Source organism: Manacus vitellinus, unplaced genomic scaffold (assembly GCF_001715985.3).
Source record: "Manacus vitellinus isolate BGI_N305 unplaced genomic scaffold, ASM171598v3 scaffold_121_pilon, whole genome shotgun sequence".
NCBI lineage: Eukaryota > Metazoa > Chordata > Aves > Passeriformes > Pipridae > Manacus > Manacus vitellinus.
The window spans coordinates 10060-26367 of NW_021938903.1; the positions used below are offsets into that span (position 1 = coordinate 10060).

Sequence of the window (16308 nt, forward strand, 5' to 3'; positions counted from 1 at the left end):
CTCCAGCCCCTTCCCCAGCTCCGTCCCCTTCCCAGGACATGCTCCAGCCCCTCCATGTCTCTCTTGAGTTAGGTGGTGCAGAACTGGGCCCAGCACTCAGGGCGCAGCCTCAGCAGTGCTGCTGAGAGTTATTAAGTTAGGGATACAGGATGCATCCTGCTTTTCCTCAGGGGATGATCCTAAACCCTTCTATACCTGAGAAGTCCTAACTTGCCCCTAATAGAAGATGCTGCTATAGTCAAAGCACACTCTGGAGCTCAGACACATCACTTGGGTTTCTTTCTATTCCTTGCATTTATAAAGTCCTGTCTGTAGGACTAAGGACAATAGTTCTGTGTGAAGTGAAAGCTTTAATTCCAGAAACTGGAGACATCAGAGGAGCTACATCCCAGGATGCAGCATGATCTTCTCTGTGCTCTTCTCCAGGTGCCTCCACACAACCTAGAAAAGACCCTAATCCTGCCCCCAGGCTCAGCTGGGTTTAAACCAAGAGCTGGCTTTGCTGTGGCACAGCCAGGAAACCTCAGCTGGGAGAAAAATGGAGTTGAGAGAAAACTCCAGAACACACCAGAGCTGAGAAAAATAGAAGGTAAAACTTCAGACAGGCTAAAATGGCTGCAACAGGGTGAGTCAGAAGCTCAAGAACTGCAGAGGAAAAACACCAGTGTGAAAAGGTGTGAGATCCCAAGCCATTCCTGAACCCAATTGAACTTTTTTACCTTGTCAAGTGTTCCAGACTGTTCCAGGATTTGGGATACTCACCTTTCACAGGCCCATTGGTGACTGGCAGCCAGGTCATGGTGCCCTTCTTGCGTTTCTGAACGATGTATCCCACGATTTGGGAAGTGCCAGTTTTACGAGGTGCTTTCCAGGATATTGTGACGGTGTCCCTGCTGGCACTGACAATCTCAGGGGGATCTGGGGCACCAGGGGAAGCTGGAAAGACATTAGGGTTCCATTATTAGCAGGTGTATTTTTATTGCAAGATAAAACAGTGTTCTGTGTCGTTTCTTCTTCCACTTTCCCCAAGGTATTCCCATGGATGTGCTTTGAAAACCTGGATCCAGCACAGACCTTGTTCCTGAGTTTTGATTTCACAAAAGACCTGCTGTCAGCAGGACTGACAATTCCACTGTCAGCCAGTGGAGTGAGGTGTGTCCTTCTTATGTGGTAGGAACAGTCAGCATCAGCCTTGCTTTTAGTGACAGAAACTGGGACCAGAATGGATTTTTTAACTCTCTGCTAAAGCTTTCAAAATACATAGTCAGTGTAGAAAGAACCAGAATATAGCATTGCTCTCTCTGTAGTACTGCATTTGTGCTCATGGCTAACCTGTTCTAGTATTTGAACTCATTGAAGGACAAAGAATATATTCAGTTGTTTGGAAACCAGGGGAATGGAGTGGTCATGCTACAAATGCTGCACCCACGGAGACACTGCTTTGCCCAGGAAGCTGAGAAAAGGCCTCACACGTTCCCTTTGTAGCCACACTGGGAAAAATTTCCTTTGATCCGGATGTGTTTTGCATTTCCCCTCTGGAACTGGTTTTCCAATTCAGGATGGAGCATTGCCAAGAAGGCAACTCCTCCTCAGCAGCACCAGAGCCTACAACAAACTGCTGCTCTTGCTGTGCAGCCTCCACAGGTTTGTGTGAAGACCTCACAGCCACCACTAGAGTTTAGATCTGCAGCAACACCCAAAATGCAGTGAGTGTTCTCTGATGTCAGCTTTGACAATGGATTTCCCAACCTGAATTGTGAATTAGAAGTTCTCCTCACCTTTGCCAGCCGCCTTCACTTCGCCCGACTCCAGCGCGTCGCTCGTCCCCTCCACGTTCACGGCCCTCACCCTGAAGTAGTAGCTCGTATCTTCTTCCACCTTGTTGGTGGTGAAGGTGGTGCAGCTCCTGGGGGTGTCTCCCAAGGTCTCCCAGTCGTTCTTGCCCGCCTGCTGCCTCTCCACAAGGTACCTCTGCACTGGTTTGCCCCCATCGTCCTTCGGGGGCTGCCACCGGATGGTGATGGCATTGGCAGAGCTCTCCACGACTTTGATGGGTCCTGCTGGTGGCTGTGGCTTGTCTGGAAAGATGGACAGAGGGATGATGAGTTGGCTCCCGACCCAGATGTGCTCCTGGGTTTGGAGCACACACTGGCTCTTGCTCAGCAGCTGCGAGACTGTTCCTGATGGCACAGCTGCAGGATGAGGGCTGGGCACTGAAATTGCCTCTTCCAAATATCCACTCTTCTAACTCTGATGGAAAGGGGGAGCCAGGCCCTTGCTCTCCCTGTTCCCATAAGCACTGCACCAAGTCAGCTTGATAACACAGGAAGAATGTCATTTCTGGTCTCCCAAGGGGGCCCAGACATCGATGGTAGGGCTGAATTTGGCCTTGACACCCCGTTTCAGATTTGCATGTTGAGCACAGTCCCATCTCCCATAGTCTCTCAGCGTTCCAAACTCAGCTGCTGAGGCTGGGAAAAACCAAACCAGACTTGTGCCACCTCATACTAAAGGGCAAGAAGCACGTCAGCAATCTTTCCTTGTACCCTGATTTAGTGGCAAAATGCAGTCTTGTTCCTCTTGGAACACCCTGCAGCTCCAAATAAGATTGTCACCAGTGTCAGTGGGTTCCCTGCCTGAGCTCAGCAGTGGATTTATGGGGCTCTTACCTATGACCATGAGCTTTAAGTCGATCTCCAGGACTCCGCTGTCGTTCTTCAGCCTGACCTTGTAATCCCCACAGTCCCTCCTGTCGCAGCTGGGGATGGACAGCGTGGTGTGGGTGTCTGTTTTATCCACACGGATCCTGGTGTCATCTGCCAGCTCCATCTTGTCCTTGAGCCACGTGGCCCTGATGGGCAGACGGCCCTCGAAGGGGATCCTGAGCTTCACTGCCTGCCCGGCCTTGGCCACCGTGGGGACACTGCTCAGGTTCTTGAGGAGAACTTTGTCAACCTGTGGAGGGTCTGACCAGGAGATACAAAAAGTCATTAAAAACCACAATTCAGAGAGGACGAGGCTCGGAGGGAAGGGCTCAGGATGCTGCCAGGAACTCTGAGGATCTCACAACACTTGGACCTTCACTGGTTTTGTGCTCAGGGATTCACAAACTTGTGCTTTGCTACGGGATAATTATCAGGAGGTTTTGTGGTGTCACAAAAACCTTCCACTGGAGAAGGTTTCTCTTTAGCAACGCACTAAACACAAAGAATGAAGAACTGCTCTGATAAAGTGTTCTGTGCACCCCAAAATCTCTGAGTTACCAACAGGATCCATGTGGGAAGGCTCCCTAGTTAAATTTGTGAATACAAAATGCACCAACCTGTACAAAAACCATCTCTCAGTTATCTTGGAATTCTTTATAACAAAGTTATCTCCATAACCAACTACTGGTCTCTGATAAAACATATTACATTTAAAGCCCATCAAAGCTTACATCCTGCATTGGTGGTTTTAACAGACTCACCTTCAACAAAAATTGAAGCCTCAGTTTTCACATCTCCACCTTCAAACCTGTATTTCCCAGCATGAATGTCTTCGGCTTTGTTAATAATTAGTTTGTGGACTAGACCTTTCTTTTCAAACACAACTCCTTGCATGCTTGTCAACTACAAGGCAAAGGACAGAGACCCATGCTTTGAGAAAAAAAGGGAAAAAAGCAATCCCAACTGAAACTGAGATAAGCATTATCAACATACCCCCCACAAAGACTTGGTTTTTTTCAAAGATCAATTAAAATAAATGTTAGATCAACCTCCAAGCTCTCTCTTTCTGTTCTTAATGACAAAACTTTTGATCAGTGCTTGAGTCTGACACCTCAGAAGTCCTACAATATCATCTGGATCCCACAGCTGGAATCACTCTTCAGCATTCTTTAGGAACATAGACTAAAGGATATAGAATATATCTATAGGATATGGATATGTGGTGGTGGTGATGGGTTCAAGATTGGATTTGATAATCTTAGAGGTCTTTTCCAACCTAAACAACCCTATAATTCTGTATGATGTCTGTGCTTGACCTCAAGCACTAATTTGAATGAACACTCTCCACGATATCCCTGCCTGAAAGATCCTTTGAGGATTCTTCCCTTGCTTTTGGCATTTTTCTCTCATTCACCCAGGAAAAGAAGGGTTGCATTGCAAGCAAGTGACCACACCATCTCCATCCTTGAAAAAGAATGGAAAACACAAAGCTGGCTGTAGTCAGCAAGAATGGGAATGTCTGGTAGCAGGAAGGGGGGGAAATCTTCCTGGGTTTCTATCAGGAAGCAGATGCCCCATCCCTGTAAGTGTTGGACGGGGCTGGGAGCAGCCTGGGCTAGTGGAAGGAGTCCCTGCCCCTGGCAGGGGGTGGGAACAAGATGGTCTTTGAGGTCCCTTCCAACCCAAACCGTCCTGGGATTCTGTGAGTCTGTGAATCTTTGCAGGGCCACGCTCCGGCTCAGCAGAGGGCAGAGGGAAGGACACCTTGGCACGGCACTTAGGGAGTGAAGGCAGAGAGCAGAGCACTGCTGACCAAAGGAAACAGTGAGTGGAAGGACACCCACCTTCAGCCCGTCTTTAAACCAGGTTCCTGTCACGTCCTCCTTGCTGACGGTGCAGGAGAGCTCGGCTGGCTCCCCCCTCACCACCCGGACCGTGGCCAGCTGCTTGTTGAGGTAACACCGGGGGACTGAACAGTCGGGGGGAAATGGGGAGAACAGGGACATGGACGTGCATGGGAAGAGAAAAGAGAGCTTTTTAAAACATGTGTCCTGTGGTCATGACAGGCTTTTGTGCCCCACACTGTGGCCACCTGGGTACCCTCAGAAGGGACGTGCCAGCCTGGCCTGTTCATGGTACAGTCCCACCATCAACCCCCGGGCAGCGGAGTCGTCACAAATCACACTGTTCAGCTATGGATTTGCTGCTTTATGTCTGTGCTGATTGTCCTGGCTCCCTCTACAGCCAGTGGGGAAAAACAGGCTGTTCCAGGGTGTGGATATCCTGCTTCACCATCCTCTTCCTCTGCACTGACCAGACACGGGGCTGCCATGGGGGTTCCCCCAAACAGCCCCGGGAATATTGTTCTCCACCCCCATATTCCTCTTTCCCTTTCCAAGTTCTTCTCCATTAACAACCTCATCCCCTCTCTAATAAACACCCCTTGAACTCCAATTTTGTCTTACTTCCTTATTCATATTTTGTTTGCCTTGATAGTTCCTAATTTGTCAGCAATCCCATTAGGTGAATATTCCCCTTTGGTTACACATTTGAAATTCCTAATTTCTACAATTTTCACATCATCATCTTGCTAGTGGAGCCACAGGTCTTACTCAAACAGCTACAAACACATTACTCCCCTTTTACTATATCAGCACCTTATTATTTCTGATGTTACAAGAGAAAAGAGCTCTTTACATTATATAATCCAGTATAAGCAGGCACTTCACATTAGGCCTGATCAAATAGAACCAAATAGAAGCAAAGAATTACCCCCAGAACTTGGAAAACCACAGTTCTTTGCACTAGACGTTAGAAAAAATAAGTTTTAAATTAGCAACAAGTTTTAAATTACAACAATATCAAAGAAACACGATGATATTCCTTGAAACTTTACGGGAATCGGTCGGTTCCACGTGGATGTGAAACGTATTTGAATGAACAGATGAGACCTGATTTAGACCATTTCAGCAAGGATCATTTAAATATTGAAGGCAATTTGATCAGAGCAAGTCGTGTAAGATAAACAGCAAATCAGTGGGAGAATTAGGAAGGGATCACAATCAAATTTCTACACAGAGCTCTGTTTGTCTGGCCCATAAAATTCCATTTCTTTGCAGGACCAGGAACGTGAGTGTCCAAATGCAAAGCCCAGGAGTCACCAAGGAGCCACTGCACCACCACGTACCTTTGAGATCATCCAGGCAGGACCGTCTCTTCTGGGCTGTACTTTCTGTGTTGGTTGGGAGATCCTTTGCTTTAACATCCAGGTCAGGTTCCTCGTTCCTCTGGCTTGCTGGGGCAAGCCCACCAAAAAGAGCTGACATCTGGTCATGACTGGGTGGACCTTGACCAAAACCACCTGAACTGCTCCCATCAGCAGGTCTGTTCCAGGATTTGCTCCCTGCCCCTCCAAAGGTGGAATCTCTGCCATAAAGGGAGCCCAACTGGCCTAAATCTCTGCCCTCACCCCAGACATCTCCTTGACCTGACAGTGACCCTCTGTCACCAACTGAACCTTGGTTCCCTGATCCTCTGCCATCACTGGCAATGCCCTTTCCATATTCACTACCTGGTCCACCACCACCTCCCACACCTCCTTTACCAAGGAATGAATCCCTTCCATCCCCTCCCAACCTCCCACCAGCTCCTGCACCAGCCCAGGCTCCAGCTGATCCCACATCCTTGCCGTAGGGAGATCCAGCGCCCCACACTGCAGAGCCACCCACACCCCACCCTTCCACGGAAAAGTTCTCTCCTCCTGCTCCCCCTGGATATCCCGGAGCTCTGCCCAGCCCACCGTCCCTGCCATGCTGAGATCCCATCGCTCCCTCACCTCCAAAGGGAAAAGGAGCAGCTCCTGCCACAGCCCCAGCCTGGAGACCATCCATTCCATAGGGAGACACAACTCCTGCACCACCAGCAACACCAACACCAGCTCCAGCTGGGACACCATCCTTCCCATAGGGAGCCCCAACTCCCCCTGCACCAGCTACACCAGCCTCACCAGCCCCACCAGCCCCAGCTGGGAGACCATCCTTCCCATAGGGAGACACAACTCCTGCAGCACCAGCAATACCACCACCACCAGCTCCAGCTGGGAGACCATCCTTTCCACAGAGAGCTCCAACTCCCCCTGCACCACCAGCACCACCAACCCCTGCTCCAGCCAGGACACCATCCTTTCCATAGAGAGCCCCAACCCCCCCTGCACCAGCTGCACCAACCCCACCAGCACCACCAGCCCCAGCTGCAAGACCATCTATTCCATAGGGAGAACCAACTCCCCCTGCACCAGCACCACCAGCACCAGCCCCAGCTGGAAGACCATCCTTTCCATAGGGAGACCCAAATGCCCCTACACCAGCACCACCAACACCAGCACCACCAACACCAGCACCACCAACACCAGCTCCCACTGGAAGACCATCCTTTCCAAAGGGAGCTGCAACTCCCCCTGCACCAGCACCACCAATACCAGCTCCAGCTGGGAGACCATCCTTTCCATATGGAGATCCAGCTCCCCCTGCACCAGCAGCACCTGCTCCAGCTGGGAAACCATCAATTCCATATGGAGCTCCAACACCTCCCACACCACCACCTGGAGCTCCACCAATGCTTGGTCCAGCCAGGACACCATCCTTTCCATAGGGAGCCCCAATTCCCCCTGCACCAGCTACACCAGCAGCACCAAAACCTGCTCCCACTGGGAGACCATTCTTTCCATAGGGAGCCCCAAATCCCCCTACACCAGCCCCACCAACTCCTGCTCCAGCTGGGAGACCATCCTTTCCATAGGGAGCCCCAAATCCCCCTGCACCAGCACCACCAGCAGCACCAACCCCTGCTCCCACTGGGAGACCATCCTTTCCATAGGGACCCCCACCTCCCCCTGCACCAGCAGCACCTGCTCCAGCTGGGAAACCATCCATTTCATAAGGAGACCCAACACCTCCAAAGCCACCACCTGCAGCTCCACCAGTGCCTGCACCAGCAGGGAGGCCATCTTTTCCATATGGATACCCAAACTCCCCTGCACCAGCAGCACCAGCACCACCAACACCAGCTCCAGCTGGAAGACCATCCTTTCCATAGGGAGAACCAAATCCCCCTGCCCCAGCTACACCAGCAGCACCAACACCTGCTCCAACTGGGAGACCATCCTTCCCATACAAAGATCCAACACCTCCAAAGCCACCACCTTCAGCTCCACCAACACCTGGTCCAGCAGGGATGCCATCTTTTCCATATGGATACCCAAGTGGCCCTGCACCAGCACCACCAGTACCACCAGCACCAGCCCCAACTGGGAGACCATCCTTTCCATAGGGAGCCCCAAATCCCCCTGCACCAGCACCACCAACCCCAGCTCCAGCAGGGATGCCATCCTTTCCATAGGGAGCCCCAAATCCCCCTGCACCTGAACCACCAGCACCACCAGCCCCTGCTCCAAGTGGCCGACCATCTGGACCATAGAAAGCCTCCATTTCTCCTACAGAACTGCCACCTGCACCAGGTAGAGCCCCATCTCCACTTGGAAGGCCACCTGGGCCATACAGCGAGCCAGACCTGCCCCCCTGACCCAACTGAGCACTGGCATGAGGTGCCAGGCCATCCTTGCCATAGGGAGCCCCTGTTTGTCCCTGTCTGTTTATCCCTGCTCCGTTCATGTCACCCCCAGTCAGGTCACCACCCTTGCCATGGTGGGACCCCATTCCTCTTGCAGGCTCTGCAGCACTCCCCCACGCTGCAGCCCCTGGGCCAGCCCTGCTGAACAGATCCCCCACACCATCTCCCACTCTGCCTGAACCAGGACTGAGCCCATCTGGCACAGAACTTCCATCAGTGGCACCAAATCTCCCAACACCCCCAAAGCCAGCTCTGGAACTGGGATCACCTAAATTCCCATCCTTGTCATACTGAGAGCCCAAACCTTCTCCACCATCCATGTCCATGTGACCAGCACCCAGCACACCCTCTCCTCTGCCAGCCACAGAATCCCATCCCCCTGCTCCTCCTGCTCCATCCCCAGGACCTTCCCTGCCTGGCACAGAGTCCATGCCGTGCACAGGCCTTAATCCACCTTTGCCTCCTAAGCCTTTTAATCCAAAGATGCTGCCATCATTTGTCACTGAGTCTCCATCTAGATCTGCTCCAGAAAACTGCCCAGGCCCCATCCCTCCGTTTATGTGGGTTTTGCGGAGCCCCTCTTTTCCCAAAAATATGTGGCTTCCATCATCAGTATCCATGGAGTGGCCTTGGCCACTGCCTTGGCCTCTGTCCTGGCTGCTGCCTTGACCCTTCCTGTACCAGCCCTTTTCTTCCACGCCGGTGTCCATGGCATGACCTTCGTCCCTGGCACGTTCCTGGCGCCGAAGTTTCCTCGCCCTTTCGTTGTCTGCCATCGTTTCCTTCAGCCACTCAGATGTCTCCCTTTCGATTGTTTCAATTCCTTCCTCATCCGGTCTCTTCTTCCCTTTGGCATCTGCGTTGAAGTTGCATTGTTTGATTGGAGCAGACAGAATTTACAGAAAAAGAGGGGGGGGAACAAAGAACAGATGATCAATAGGTCACCTATTGCATCAGTGGCCAAAGAAAATGTGTAAGCAATTTTATAATTTAATTTTAGGATACAGACACATAATACATTTAAATAAATTTAAATTCATTTCAAATTCTGAATTTTTTCAGTGTCACATTCAGACAATGAAAAGTTAATTAGAGACAATTATTTTTATTTAAAACACAACTTTTTTTAGTGGAACACGGTTGTTATAACAAACAAACAAACAAGACAAAACTGAGAGAAAAACAAATTTCCAGCATGACAGGTCTGATTTAGAGGGGCTTAGATTGTATCTGGAACTCATTAGTTCCTTTTGCCTTCTTCCTGACCCCATGCCTGCTGTAGTGTGGTCCCAGTGACAGCTTCCTCAAAAACATGTAGTGAGATATGGAGCAGTTTTTGATAACAGAGAACATTGTAGGTGTGCAGCAATAAGCCAATAGGATTTGTCAGGATTAATTAAAAAGAGAAAAATTGGTCTCATTTGAAGAGGAAAGGGGGTCTAACCAGACCTTCATTTTCCCAAATAGAATTTAGAATCACAGAATCCCAGAATGGTTTCGGTTGGAAGGGACCTTAAAGCTCATCCAGTCCCACCCCCTGCCACAGGCAGGGACACCTTCCACTATCCCAGGTTGCTCCAACCTGGCCTTGGACGTAATTTCCAGGGGATCCAGGAGCAGCCACAGCTTCTCTGGGCAACTGTACCAGGGCCTCCCCACCCTCACAGGGAGGAATTCCTTCCCAATATTCCATCCAACCCTGCCCTCTGTCACAATGAAGCCATCCCCCCTTGTCCTGTCCCTCCATCCCTTGTCCCCAGACCCTCTCCAGCTCTCCTGGAGCCCCTTTAGGCCCTGGAAGGGGCTCTAAAGTCACCCCAGAGCCTCAACACCCCCCACTCTATCATCCATGACTGAGGAGCCAGAGGCTCAACAACTGATTTCTCAGCATGGGAACATCTCCCCGGACAACGAGGCAGCGAGAGGAACGTTCCCGTGTCCCACCCCAGCCCCCCCGGCACTCACACTCCACGAGCAGCCAGGCGCTGGAGGAGCCCTGCCCCGCCTCCAGCGTGTACATCCCGCTGTCCGCGGGCTCCACGTTCCTGATGAGGAGCTGGTGGGTGAGGCCGTCGGGCGACACGGAGATGTGGTGCCTCGGGCCGGCCCGCAGGGCGTGTGTCTTGTGCAGCCAGGCGGGCTGGTGGCAGGGGCTGCGCAGGACGCAGCGGAACTCGGCGTCCCCCTGCTCGGGGCAGCGCACGTCGCGGAGCGGCTGCTGGAACCGCGCGGGGATGGCTGCGAGGGGAAACCAGAGCTGTCGGTGCCGAAAAACTCGGCGGGGAGGACTGCTCAGAGACCTTGCGTCCTTTGAGCAGCCGGGTATCTGCTGTGATGCCTCAGGGGTTTTTTTTGATTTTTGATTTTTCTGATTTTTATAAGTTTTAGAAGCAGTTCTGTAGTAAATGTAGGTCTTAGAACCAGCTGCATTTATTCCCTTACCCTTACCACAGTAGATACACATTCCCCAACCCTCTTACCCCATTCCATGCTCCCCACATCAATTACCCCCCTAAATTCCATTAGAATATTTAGACTTCCCTTCAAGGTAGGCCTCTCCTGTTTAAGAACATCTAATCCCTGGCCTGAGCCACAAGAACTGTGTGACTGTGTGCCCTCCATACTCCCAGGAAGACCGAGGTGATGAAGAAAAGGGTCTCAAAAAGACCCCAGACCCAACTCCCAAGGGGTGGGCTGGGGGTGGACGAGGGTGAAAGCTGGGGGGTGGATAAAATCCGGGATTGGACAGACAGCGTTATAAAATTGTAACACTGGATCGGAGCTGCACATCTTGTAACCTCAGTGCCCGAGAGGCACCCTTAAACCCCTTTCTTACCTTACCTCCATATTAAGTTGCCTCCGAGTTTTTTTTCCTCCCTGAGTTTTCTTTAGGCAACAGTTGCAAAGCCAGGCTGGGAGCGAGGCAGGCGGCCCTGCACAGACTCGCTCAAGGGCACCACACAAATCAAGGGGTTTGTACGATTTTACACATGTGATTACTGGTATATTCATATGACTACAACATCTATCTATACATATTCATGACAGGCAGAGTCCAGGCGGAGCTCAGGGAGGTGCTTCTCCTGGCACTGAATTTCGGGGGTACATCCAGCCTTCAGCCTCAAGCTGGGGGTCGTCTTCTCACCTTTCTTGCTCTGACCTTCTTACCTTTCCACGGGTCTTGCCCTAACTACTGAAGCTTGCAGAAAGGCTCCAAGCCCTTTCCTCCTATTCAAATGTCCACCTTATCCTAATTTATTACCCCCAGGTTCATTGTACACCGTTTCTAGCATTGTTCTGGGTTTAGGTCCAGTGAACAGAACAGAACAGCTCTGAGCAGCAGAACAAGTGCTGGGGGGGCTTTTCTTAGCAGGTCCAAATATCTCAGTTAACTCTTCCAGGCCTGGCCTTTGTTTCACTATGGAAAGGCAACAGCTCATTCTGTCCTCCCAGGAAAAGCTCGTTGCAGCTCAGGGAAGGAAGAACAGAGGGTTGTGGTGCCCGTGAGCGTCGGTTTAATGGGGAAAAGGGAACACGGAGATGTGATCCTGCAACCAATTCTGCAGGATGGACCAGCAGAAAAGTGGATTTTTGTGTCATTATCTTCTGAGACATTTATCCCACACGTCATTGATGTGCTGACAGTTTGTAGTCATCAATGTATTCCTGCAGCACAATGCTTGGATTGAGTTATATCATTATTATTCTGAGCTTACAGAAGGAAACTGTAGCATGGGGAAGTTGAGGAATGTGCTCACTGTCATCCACAAGTCAGAGCCAAACTGGTTCTTGAACCTAGACTTAGTCCTTTGGACTGCAAATGCAGCACCTAAATCACATAATCACCCTCCTGCTCTTTTTCACCTCTGCCATACAGGGAGCCCTTATTTGGCAACATCAAGCCAGTCAGTCCTCTGTGGCTGTCAGGAGTTACTGCTGAGCTTTGCATTTTCTCCCAGACAAAATTTTCAAGCAAAAAAAATAACCTTTTGTTATAGTTGTACATCACACACCTTCAGCATCCAGCTCAGTGGAGAAAACAGGGACGTCCTCCACCCTGACCTGGTACACGCCTGCATCCTCTGGCTGCAGGTCGTTGATGATGAAGTGGTACCTCCTCCCAATCCTCCTCAGGCAGTGCTTCCTGTACTCATCCCCCGTCCCGTAGCGGAGCCGCTGCCCGTCCTGGGGAGAGGGGGAGTGTTCCCACACAGGCAGAGCTCACCTGTGCCAGGCACTCACAGACTCACAGAATCCCAGGATGTGCTGAGCTGGGAGGGACCCACAAGGATCATCCAGTCCAACCCTCAGCCCTGCACAGGCCCATCCCCAAGGGTCACCCCCTGTGCCCCAGAGGATCATCCAAACCCTCCTGGAGCTCTGGCAGCCTTGGGGCTGTGCCCACTGCCCTGGGGAGCCTGGGCAGTGCCCAACCAGCCCCTGGGGGAAGAACCTTTGCCTGAGATCCAACCTGAGCCTGCCCTGACACAGCTCCAGCCATTCCCTGGCTGCTGTCCCTGGTCCCCCCAGAGCAGAGCTCAGTCCCTGCCCCTCCTCTGCCCCTGCCCAGGCAGTTGGAACTGCACTGAGGTCTCCCCTCAGTCTCCTCTGCTCCAGCTGAACACACCAAGTGCCCTCAGTGTCCTCACACGGCTTCAAATCAAGGCCCTTCTCCACATTCATGTCCCTCCTTTGGACACTCTCTATTGGTTTCATATCTTCCTCACAGTGTTGTGACCAAAACTGCCACAATATTCCATGTGAGGCCAGCCCAGAGCAGAGCACAAATCAGGGCAAATTGGTGCTACAATCCCCTCGTTGATACAAATGAGTAACTGCAGAGAAGTCTCCACTCTGCTCCTGCTGACAGTGGTCAGGGCTCATTGCTTGTGCAACATCTGTGCATAAAGTCCTGCACAGAACAGAGCACCAGACCCTCAAACTGGGCAGAACAGCAGCTCTTTGCTGGCCCACATAAGGGTTTGAGGCTTAACTAATGCACAGTCACTGTAACTGCAAAGACAAAGTGCTTTCTTTGCTCAAATTTCAGCATCCTCACAGGTGGAGAAGCAGGAGAGTTCCCTTTCTGGAACACGACTGGGTTACATTCTCTACACTGTGGCTCAGAGACTTCATGTCATACCTTTGATTCAGAAGTTCATGGTTAGTCTGATCTCTCCAATGAATCCTGATTTCCCCTGTGTTAGAGCCACTAACCACAGTTTGACTGGAATTTAACTTCCAGAGACACATCCACGGCCCTGAGCACCCGGGGATCACATTGGAGGCACTACACATCTAAATGGGAGATTTTACTGCCTTGACATTTCCTTTCATGGAAGGGAGTTATAGTGGAATAACTTTAGAAAGGGAATAAAATTTATATGAAACTGCAGGATTTCTGCAGCCTGAAAGACTCTGTTAGGACAAGGGGCGATGGTTTTAAACCAAAGGAGGGTCAATTTAGATCAGATATAAGAAAGTAGATTTTTACAGTGAGGGTGGGGAGGCCCTGGTACAGGTTGCCCAGAGAAGCTGTGGCTGCCCCTGGATCCCTGGAAGTATCCAAGGCCAGTTGGACGGGGCTTGAGATAGTGGGATAGTGGAAGTTGTCCCTGCCCGTGGCAGGGGGTTGGACTAGTTGGCCTTTTAAAGGTCCCTTCCAACTCCAGCTGTTCTATGAACCCCTTCTCACTGGCAGAGCTCTTGCCAAGGATGTCAGTGACTGACTGTGTGCCCTGTGCTTGGATTTACAAACCCCAGGGGATGTTCACCCCCAAAGACTGCACCCACCAACACTCCTCCCTAACCCAGGGCTCTGCCAAGGACAGACAACTTGATTTGCTCTCCCCACTGCTCAGCAGATGAAGCATTTTCTGCAGGAGACTCCAGTGGCTGCTCTGACCAGCTTCCCCCCTGCCCCTCACCTTGAGCAGATACACGTTGCTGTTTTTGTTTTTCAGCTCCATCTCCAGGCTGAACGTGGCGTTTCCCTCCTTGTCGACTTTGATGTGTTCCAAGTTTTTGATACTGTGAATTAACTGCAAAGGAAAATCAAAGAACCTCGTAAATGGTAAAGCTGCTGTGACAGAAGTTCCTAAGCTGTTGAATTAATGTGAAATCTACTGTTTATCTGCAGATAAAGAGCTACCTCTAAGGTTATGTGTGCAGATGTTTTTGTGAGCTTCCACGGTTTCCTCCTGCACACAAATTGTATTTTACATGCTGCCTCTTGATCATTCACACACTGTCCAGGCAGGTTTCTACATGCCCCTGTATGTCAAGGTCAATTTTGACTCTTGAGCATATAACTTTTCAGTTTGGGGTCCAAATTCTCATCAGAGGCAGCTGAACCTCCCTGTGGTCAGTGTCTCCTAAAATCTATGAACTGGATTTCAAAAGAGTCATCAGCATTTTCATCTGCAGGAGTAAAATTAGACTTCTTTAAACATTGTCATAAATCACTCTCTCATCCAGTAAGATTTTCATCTACAAAGCAATTTAAGAAGATTTAGCCTGTTGCCAGAAGCTACTGAGGACTCTGCTGTTTGTTAAAAGTCAGTGGTTTCAGTTTATTTACCTCATCTTGTTCACTCTCTGTGTCCTTCCTCAGCTCCTGCAGCTTCCTCAGCATCCCACGGAAGTCGACAATTCCATATTTAATGCAGATTTTCTCGTAGTCTCTCCTGTCTGCGTGGAGCAGCAGCTGCCACACGGCCTCTTTGTCCAGGGGTTTGGGTTTTGGTGCTACAACCCTTGGAACCAGGGGGAGGAAAAAAGAAAAATCTAGACATTTTGACAGACAACAAAACATCTCGTTTTCTTTTCTATACTTGATTCTCTTTCATCTCTCTCCATCATTTCTGTGGTTCACTGGGCCCTGGAGGTGCAGGCAGGAAAGAAGGGGGCTCCTCCAGAAGAGGTTTCCTGAATTCCATGAATTAGTGATGACAGGGAACAACTGTCGACACTGTTCCATTATCAGCAGAGTCACTGGCACAGTTTGGAACCAGGGTTCTGCACAGGCCAGAGATGGTTCCCAGCAGCAATCCTGGGAGGTTCCCAGCTGGGAAGGGAAGGGGCTGTGCCAGGTACACTGGCCAGGGAGCCAGGGCTCACCCTGATCATCCAGAGCCACCAGGACAGGAAGATTTGCCCCTTGGCCAGGAAGTTACTTGTGAGCTGAACATGGGAGAGCAGAGGAACATCTTTCCAGCCAGAATCTGCAGAGGGTCATTCCTCCCAAAGGAGGTGGGTGCCTTGTGTTATCTCAGCCTCACAGGCAGGGCTGAGCTGTCCTGGGTGTCCTGTACAGGGAGGTCTCACCACAACTTTGGAAACAAGAGGTGTTGCCCTGCAGGTCTGTGAAGTTGTCCCCTGTCCCCAACAAGCTTCCAGAAGTGGGACAGTGGCCCTCACTGCGGAGACTCACCTCTTCCTCAGCAGCTTCTTGGAGTCCTGGAGTGTCTTCTTCAGCTCTGTTAGAGGGGTGGAGGGAAACAACAAACCTTCAGACACCCAGCACTGTAAAATCCATCCCCAAAGAGAAGATGATGCAAACCAACCCCTGACAACAGCCCTCCCTGCTGGGCTCTGGAGATTTGTCTCACATTTACAAACTGTCGTGAAACTTGGAGTCAGTTCTCACTGCCAGACTCGTCCTTTGAGTGCCAACAATGTTCATTGCTCCCTCAGGGGCTTTCCTCCAGTAACCCACTATTTTCCATATGAACATGTTTGATCCAGCTGTATTTGACATCCCAAAATCCTTCTCTAGCACTAATGATTCTGCAATCACTAATTAGAGCAGCTCAAAGCCATGTTTAACATCATCACTTTACCCAAAGGTAAGGAGCAAGCAGAGATGAGAGAACATCAGAGATTCATTAATCTTTTTCTTACTTTAGTCTTCACAGATTTGGGATAGTAATAATGTGGTAGACAGAGTATTATTAACTATGCCTCCTCTATAATA

At 50.6% G+C, this 16308-nt stretch overlaps 1 protein-coding gene across 1 annotated transcript in view; it reads right to left on the minus strand.

Moving 5' to 3' along the window:
• The window catches only part of IGFN1 (immunoglobulin like and fibronectin type III domain containing 1), a 27286-nt gene that overhangs the window by 9052 nt on the left and 1926 nt on the right, over positions 1 to 16308 (minus strand). Inside the window, exons 4-14 of the mRNA XM_029965865.1 lie at positions 15766 to 15811; positions 14914 to 15088; positions 14261 to 14374; positions 12347 to 12518; positions 10299 to 10571; positions 5893 to 9189; positions 4550 to 4674; positions 3467 to 3608; positions 2670 to 2966; positions 1779 to 2078; positions 763 to 936 (exon numbers count right to left, since the gene is read on the minus strand). Of these exons, the coding sequence (XP_029821725.1) occupies positions 763 to 936; positions 1779 to 2078; positions 2670 to 2966; positions 3467 to 3608; positions 4550 to 4674; positions 5893 to 9189; positions 10299 to 10571; positions 12347 to 12518; positions 14261 to 14374; positions 14914 to 15088; positions 15766 to 15811 (5115 nt within the window). The remainder of the gene's footprint in view (positions 1 to 762; positions 937 to 1778; positions 2079 to 2669; positions 2967 to 3466; positions 3609 to 4549; positions 4675 to 5892; positions 9190 to 10298; positions 10572 to 12346; positions 12519 to 14260; positions 14375 to 14913; positions 15089 to 15765; positions 15812 to 16308) is intronic.